Source organism: Camelina sativa, chromosome 2 (assembly GCF_000633955.1).
Source record: "Camelina sativa cultivar DH55 chromosome 2, Cs, whole genome shotgun sequence".
NCBI classification, from domain to species: Eukaryota; Viridiplantae; Streptophyta; class Magnoliopsida; order Brassicales; family Brassicaceae; genus Camelina; species Camelina sativa.
Genome location: NC_025686.1, coordinates 27,503,057 through 27,511,314, shown reverse-complemented (window position 1 = coordinate 27,511,314; position 8,258 = coordinate 27,503,057). Strand labels below are relative to the sequence as shown.

The 8,258-nt window shown below is 37.9% G+C and overlaps 2 protein-coding genes across 2 annotated transcripts; both read left to right on the top strand.

Annotated features, from left to right (window-relative positions):
- On the top strand, positions 1,189–4,575 carry LOC104742662 (beta-D-xylosidase 4-like). The gene is made up of 5 exons (XM_010463681.1): positions 1,189–1,663; positions 2,072–2,359; positions 2,591–2,760; positions 2,849–3,705; positions 3,839–4,575. Exons 1-5 carry the CDS (start codon positions 1,238–1,240, stop codon positions 4,426–4,428), a joined length of 2,331 nt encoding a protein of 776 aa, XP_010461983.1. The 5' UTR covers positions 1,189–1,237; the 3' UTR covers positions 4,429–4,575.
- On the top strand, positions 5,129–7,905 carry LOC104742652 (magnesium transporter MRS2-2-like). Its single transcript, XM_010463670.2, has 12 exons — positions 5,129–5,287; positions 5,382–5,682; positions 5,807–5,836; positions 6,020–6,173; positions 6,283–6,404; positions 6,478–6,552; positions 6,648–6,875; positions 6,949–6,993; positions 7,083–7,127; positions 7,225–7,254; positions 7,340–7,459; positions 7,567–7,905. Exons 2-12 carry the CDS (start codon positions 5,443–5,445, stop codon positions 7,651–7,653), a joined length of 1,176 nt encoding a protein of 391 aa, XP_010461972.1. The 5' UTR covers positions 5,129–5,287; positions 5,382–5,442; the 3' UTR covers positions 7,654–7,905.

Here is an 8,258-nt window from a genome sequence, read left to right as displayed (position 1 = left end):
GTTCACGGACTCGAAACAACAAAGAGAAGCGCAACTTGCTCTTTGCAGGACCTCGACAATTTTTTTTACCATTTGATTAGTCATACGACACCGTCACGGGTCACTACAAAACACTTTCTCCTTATTGGGATCTATGACTTTTCTTTTACTCTTTTGTTCAACCAAAACCAATACAAAAAGAAAACAACATTTTCCACCGTAAAATGGTGATGAAATTAATAGAAAACTAGAATTTGCACATTTAAATAGTGATAGTTTTTTTTAGGGGCATTTCACTGACTCACACTGTTATTATTAAAAGATGTGTTTATATGTGGGATCATCAACTGGACCACGTTAAACTAAGTGATCTCACATAAGTTTCAGTATTTCAAAGTAAGTCTTCAAAACATATTGTCTTTCTTGTTTACACGCAATAGCCAATAGCCTTGATCATTTTCAACCAAAAAACGACTTCAGCAACCTCTCCCATTCATATATGCACACGACAAAGTCCAAAGTTTTTGACTCTAATCGTCTTGAGTTGAGTATCCAAGCCACATATATCGAATTGACCATACCCCAACGCTTAACCAAATACAGTTAATGATCACCAATTTAAAAAGATATTGCTACAACCCTTCTTGATAAGAATCTAAAATGCTTTTGGACGTGAAGATATAGGCAGACCCAAAATCTAAAGATTATATTGAAAAAGAAAGCATTTAAATATGGGGTCACCTGAAAACGAAATTGTATATATACTTACAATTCATATTTATTTATTTTAATACCCAAAAAGGTAAGTTTATACGGTGAGACAAAAGGGAGAAGAAGTAAATTTATACGTAGAATATTCGATGTACAGCTTTACATAGAAAGCTAAAACCCCACTCGCATAGTCGCATGCTTTCTTTCTTTTTTGTTAAAACTGTATAAAGTAAAATCAGACGTATCATTTAACAAAAGACACAGAGGTCATAAATCCTAATACTATCCACAAGCTGCAAAACACCGTATGGTCCGTATCATTATTTCTTTCCTCGAGTATCGTATCATCTTTTTCACGTAATCTTAATTATAATAGAGCATGCCAAAAAAATATTAATAAATGTCGACAATAATGTATACTAACCACAGATTCTTTAGTGAAAGAGCGTAGCCTCCCTAGCGCTTTTATACCACTCTTTATTACTATAAAAACAGTATCACTAACCACAAAATAATATCCCACGAAACCTAAACACGCATTTACGCAATGGGCTCTTCTTCACCATCCTCTGTTTCCTCTGTTCTTCTTTCCTTTCTCTGTTTCTTCCTCTACGTTTTAGATTTATCAAACGCTCAATCTTCATCCCCTGTTTTCGCCTGCGACGTTGCTGCTAATCCTTCTCTTGCCGCTTATGGATTCTGCAACACCGTTTTAAAGATCGAGTACCGAGTCGCTGATCTGGTCGCTAGGCTCACCTTGCAAGAAAAGATCGGTTTTTTAGTGAGTAAAGCTAACGGCGTGACTAGGCTTGGGATTCCGACGTATGAATGGTGGTCGGAAGCACTTCACGGCGTTTCTTACGTCGGACCCGGCACGCATTTTTCCGGCCAAGTTCCCGGAGCCACGAGTTTCCCTCAGGTTATACTCACCGCTGCATCTTTCAACGTATCTCTCTTTCAAGCCATTGGCAAGGTAATAAAAGTTTATCCATTTTCGATTAAAACATTTTATTTTATTTTCGTCCTTTGCTTTTATTTTTCGTTTTGGATAATAGCAATATCTTACTTATTATGAAACTGGGTCACTCGTATTCTCTTTTTTTTTCGCTCTTTCGTTTGGTACAAGTTAACACTTTACAACACGTTATACGACGTCGTTTTCGTACTTATAACCAATACTGAATATCCCACATTGAATTGTTTTCAGTGCCCATGATGATTGTATGGTTAAAGATTCGGTGTATTTATTTTTTCTATTAAATCAACCGGATACGGTTTTTTGATTTTAATGTATCTATATTGGTTTCCTCAATACAATTTTAAACCGGATTGGATACACATGACTTGTTATGGATGACATTAGTATTACGTCTTTGTTAAGGTTGTCTCGACGGAAGCGAGGGCAATGTACAACGTGGGATTAGCTGGACTAACGTATTGGTCACCGAACGTGAACATATTCCGAGATCCTAGATGGGGAAGAGGACAAGAGACTCCAGGAGAAGATCCATTGCTCGCTAGCAAGTATGCTTCAGGTTATGTTAAGGGTCTTCAAGAAACTGACGGTGGCGACCCTAACCGCCTCAAAGTTGCCGCCTGCTGCAAACACTACACTGCTTACGACGTCGATAATTGGAAAGGCGTAGAACGTTACAGTTTCAACGCCGTGGTAAAATATCTAAAACATTTTTCATTGTTTTAAAACTGTTTTTGTCACAGTAAGAATTGGGAAGTCTGATAATTTGGTATGTTTGGCTCAGTTGTTGGTATGGTTTATTTGGTTAATCCGGTTCAATGGTACTAAATCCGGGTTGGGTACATCATTTGGTTAGAGTAGACTAAACACAATTTTAGTGTTTTAACTAACTGTTGTTTTGTGCTTTTGTTTGTGATGGAGTAGGTGACTCAACAAGATATGGATGATACGTACCAACCACCTTTCAAGAGTTGTGTGGTTGATGGGAATGTGGCGAGTGTTATGTGTTCTTACAATCAAGTAAACGGCAAACCGACATGCGCTGATCCGGATCTCCTCTCTGGTGTTATCCGCGGTGAATGGAAATTAAATGGGTAATGTTCTGTCTGATCCGATCAGTGGGTTTTTAAACTCTTTAAAGGTTTGTTTAGGTTTTGATTGTATCCTTTTTCTTTCTTATAGGTACATTGTTTCAGATTGTGATTCAGTCGATGTATTGTACAAGAACCAACACTATACCAAGACTCCAGCGGAAGCTGCAGCCGTATCTATATTGGCAGGTTTAGATTTGAACTGTGGTTCGTTCTTGGGTCAACATACAGAGGAAGCGGTTAAGGCCGGTTTGGTAAACGTGACAGCTATCGATAAAGCGATTACGAACAACTTTTTAACCCTTATGCGTTTAGGATTCTTCGATGGAGATCCAAAGAAGCTAATGTACGGAGGGTTAGGTCCTAAAGACGTATGCACAACTAGTAACCAAGAGCTAGCTGCAGAAGCAGCAAGACAAGGCATTGTACTACTCAAGAACAATGGATGCTTACCGCTTTCTCCTACATCAACCAAAACGCTAGCCGTGATTGGACCAAACGCTAATGTCACCAAAACAATGATAGGAAACTACGAAGGCACACCATGCAAATACACAACACCACTTCAAGGTTTAGCTGGGACAGTATCTACAACATATCTACCAGGCTGTTCCAATGTAGCTTGTGCTGTGGCGGATATAGCCGGCGCCACGAAACTAGCTGCGACGGCTGATGTGACTGTGCTTGTGATCGGTGCAGATCAGTCAATAGAAGCAGAGAGCCGCGACAGAGTTGATCTGAATCTTCCAGGACAGCAATCAAAGCTAGTGACCGAAGTGGCTAAAGCAGCAAAGGGACCTGTCTTGCTCGTCATTATGTCCGGTGGAGGTTTCGACATTACATTCGCTAAAAACGATCCAAAGATCGCCGGAATTTTATGGGTTGGTTATCCCGGAGAAGCCGGTGGTATCGCTATTGCTGATGTTATCTTCGGCCGTTACAATCCAAGTAAGACTCTGTTTCTATTAGCCTAAACCGGTGTCGATAACCGGTCTTGTAATTGCAATTTTGATAAACCGGTGATGATAACCGGGTACAGTAATTGCAATTTTGATAAACCGGTTTTGGTTTGGTTTTGTAGGTGGAAGGTTACCGATGACTTGGTATCCACAGTCGTATGTAGAGAAAGTTCCGATGACGAACATGAACATGAGACCCGACAAAGCAAACGATTATCCGGGTCGGAGTTACAGATTCTACGCCGGAGAAACAATTTACGCCTTCGGAGACGGACTCAGCTACACAAAATTCAGCCACACCTTAGTCAAAGCTCCACATCTCGTTTCACTCCGGTTAGAAGAGAATCACGTTTGCCGATCATCGGAGTGTCAATCGCTTGACGCGATTGGACCACACTGCGAAAACGCCGTTTCAGGCGGTGGATCTGCGTTTGAGGTTCAGATCAAGGTAAGAAACGGGGGAGAAAGAGAAGGGATACACACGGTGTTTCTGTTCACGACGCCGCCGGATGTTCATGGATCGCCGAGGAAGCATTTGTTAGGATTTGAGAAGGTTCGGTTGGGGAAGATGGAAGAAGCGGTGGTTAGGTTTAAGGTAGCGGTGTGTAAAGATTTGAGTGTTGTGGATGAGGTTGGGAAGAGGAAGATTGGTTTGGGTAAGCATCTTCTTCATGTTGGAGATTTGAAACATTCCTTAAGCATTAGGATCTGATTCTTAATTATTTTATTTCTTTCTTTTTATTTTGAGAAAGAAAAAAATTAAAAGAATATGCTTAAAATTGTGCAAGTTGGAAAAAAGAGGAATAAAAAAAGAAATTGTGAATCTCTTATATATATTTTTGTGAATGTGTTTTTTTTCTTTCTTTTTTTTTTCAATTTCTTGGTCAAGCAAAAAGCTCATGTAACCAGAAAAAAATTAAAATTACTATTGGAAATATCTTAAGCACACAAAAAAAGTTAGATTTATATATTTGATAGTATTAATTTGGGGTAGTTTCTTTTTTTTTTTTTTTGTTAAAATTTTGGGATAGTTTCAAATAATATTTGGTTATTTAACCTAAACTAACCTAAAATAATATTAGTTATTCAAACAGATATTTCGCAATTTCGAGTAATTATCCTGCTATTTTTTTTTATTTGTTAGGATAATTATTATGATTCAAGCGAATAATCTCTAAATTATTTATTAACCCAAAAAATCGGATATACCGGTCGGATACGGCGACATCTTGGGTGGTTCAGATAAATCAGACTCCAAAAACGCACAAATTACACCGGTTTACTTCGGTTATCTACGGTTTGAGTTGAACATAAGATTCACCTCTAACAGAAGATCTCACGTTTTCCTTTTTTTCTGAAACTGTTAAAAACTCGGAAAGCGAAAAAAAACACAAAACACAACACAAAAAAACCAAACCTAAACTAAACTAAAAACAAAATCTAGAAAGAAAGATTTGCAAAAATCTTATTAATGAAAAAAAAAAGAGAAGAGAGAACGAGAATTAGCTTTTTTGAATCCATTAGGGTATTGTTTTCTCCGTCGAATTCGCATGAACACTTGAGCTCAAAAGGTTAGATTCTTTCTTTATTTTTATTCCTTCTTTAACTTTTTTCAAAATTTGGGTGTTTTTTGTTTATGGTTGGTGGTTACTGAATTTGTATCAGAACGGCGTGGAAGTGGACGGTGTTGAAGAAAGTTTTTTTTTTTTTGGGGAGGGTAAGAGAGATGGCGCAAAACGGGTATGTGGTAGCGGCGGATCCTTCAGCGGTTGTGACGGTGAAGAAGAAAACGCTGAATTGGGCACTTATTGATGCTATGGGACAGAGCACATCTCAAGATTTCGATAAGTATGCTATCATGCACCGTGTCCAGATCCACGCTCGCGATCTCCGCATTCTCGACCCTAATTTATCTTACCCTTCTACTATTCTTGGCCGTGAGAGAGCCATTGTTCTCAATTTAGAGGTTTTGATTTCTTTATTTTTTTTGGTTCACTGTGTGATTACTTGTTTTTATTTTATTTTATTTGTTCCTAGTGTGATTAGTTTTTTCTTTTTTTTTTTTGGTTTGTGTTATTGGGCTGATGCAGCATATTAAGGCGATTATCACTTCCGACGAGGTTAGTTTACTCTGTAATTCCTTTTTCACTTAGATTTTATAGGGTTTTGCAGTTGAAAGATTTGGTCTTTGAGTTGTTTGGACAGGTTTTGTTTAATATCTCATAATACTGTAATAAGCCAAAATTTTGTCAATGGCAATGAACCTTTTTGTCTTCTTGTAGTAATGACTTGGTTCACTACAGGTTTTGCTTCAGGACCCGTCTGATGAAAATGTTATTCCAGTTTTGGAGGAGCTTCAAAGACGCTTACCCGTTGGCAATGCAGCACAGCATGGTCAAGGAGAAGGGAAAGAGATCTCAGGTGCTCAAAACGACGCTGATACTGGTGAAGAAGATGGTATTTTCTCCCTGAGACTCTTGGCTGCTTTTTTCTAAAACAACTAATGTCCTTCCTTAACTTGTTTTGCCTTTTCGTATATTGAAATGTCTGCTTGTTGCAAATATAGAATCACCATTCGAGTTTCGGGCGCTGGAAGTAGCTTTGGAAGCAATCTGTAGCTTCTTAGCTGCAAGGACAACAGAATTAGAAACAGCTGCTTATCCTGCTTTGGATGAGCTTACCTCAAAGGTAGGGACCTCATCATTTATTACTATCACCAGTGATTCAATTTTTAACAGCGATTTATAAATTCGTCTTGTAGATTAGTAGCCGTAATTTGGATAGAGTTCGAAAGTTGAAGAGTGCCATGACTCGGTTGACAGCTCGAGTTCAAAAGGTGAGCAGGTATCTTTTCTTTTGACTTTTGAGTATATGTAAAAAAGTTTGTAATAGGAATAAATAATAAAGAAGCTTTTCATCACCTTTTTGCAGGTAAGAGATGAACTCGAACAGTTGCTGGATGATGACGATGATATGGCGGATCTTTACCTTTCAAGGAAACTTTCTAGTGCTTCTTCACCGGTTAGTAGTGTTGGTGAACCAAATTGGTATCCTACTTCCCCAACCATAGGTTCTAAGATTTCAAGAGCAAGTAGAGCGAGTTTAGCTACAGTTCGTGGGGATGAGAATGATGTTGAAGAACTTGAAATGTTGCTCGAGGTTGGTTAATTCTCCACGAAACCTTTTATCTACATGCAAAGTCTTAAGTACTAACGTTTTGATATCTTTGCAGGCATACTTCATGCAGATCGACAGCACTTTGAACAGATTAACAACAGTTATCCCCTTGCTCCTTTTTCTTTCTGTTCTTTTGTCGCAGACTTTTTTGACTTATAAAACAATTCTTAATGTTTTATTCTGATGCAGCTACGTGAGTACATTGATGACACAGAGGACTACATTAACATCCAGGTACCAAAAAACGAAATCTCCAATCTGTTCCTGAAATATGAATACTCTCAAGTCATAGTAAATCTGACACCTTAAACTATCGGTTTTGTTTTCACAGCTAGACAATCATCGGAATCAGCTTATTCAGGTACGTGAATCTTGAAAGCTTGAAGCAGTTTTTTCTATGTCATGATCTTGAGCTTCTTTTCTTGATCATCTTGAAAATCTTGCAGTTGGAGCTTGTGTTAAGTTCTGGAACCGTTTGCTTATCAATGTACTCACTTGTCGCTGGAATTTTCGGGATGAACATTCCATACACATGGAACGACGATCATGGATACATCTTCAAATATGTACGAAACCAGAACTCGATTCCCATTAGAATAAAACGAAGAACTCTTAATATTAACTTATGTTGATCTGTTTTTTATTGTTGTTGTTGTTGGTGGTGGTGGTGCAGGTCGTGGGCTTGACGGGGACAGTTTGTGGACTCATGTTTGTCATCATAATGTCGTACGCTCGGTACAAAGGACTGGTGGGATCTTGAATATGGGTAGAGGAGAGAGAGAGAGAGAGAGAGATTGTGAAGGAGCAAGGCCAGATATTGTTTTCAATTATTATTATACTTGTGGTCGTTCTTAGTTTTGAACGAGCTTCACAATCGTTTTAGATCATTAAATTAAAAGAAACAAAAAAACATATTAAAAAGAAGAAAGGAAAAACGAAGAACACAAAAAAAAACTGCAGAAGCATTGTGACTTGTAAATTGTAAAGATAAGCTTTACTCTCGATTCCTTTACTATTAGAGCATAAAAAGCAAATTTAGTGGTTTTTATACATCTGAGTAAAGGAGTCGTAAACCAAATTAGTCGAAAAGGAAGATTAAGTTCTTAAAACTTTCTTCAAGCTTGGCAATGTTGTTCACTAAAATTGGCAATGTTGTTCAAGTCGTTAACTAAACTTGGCAATGTTGGCATGTTCTTGCTAATGTATTAGAGGGTTGGGGTGGGCTTGGGCCTTATGTTGTTAATTACCCAACAAATTTAAACTGAAAAAAAAAACCATCTATGAGCCTAGTAGAGTGATGTTATCAAGATACTAGTAGCCCCGTAGTAGGTATAGTTAAAAAAAAAAAAAAAAAAAAAAAAAAAA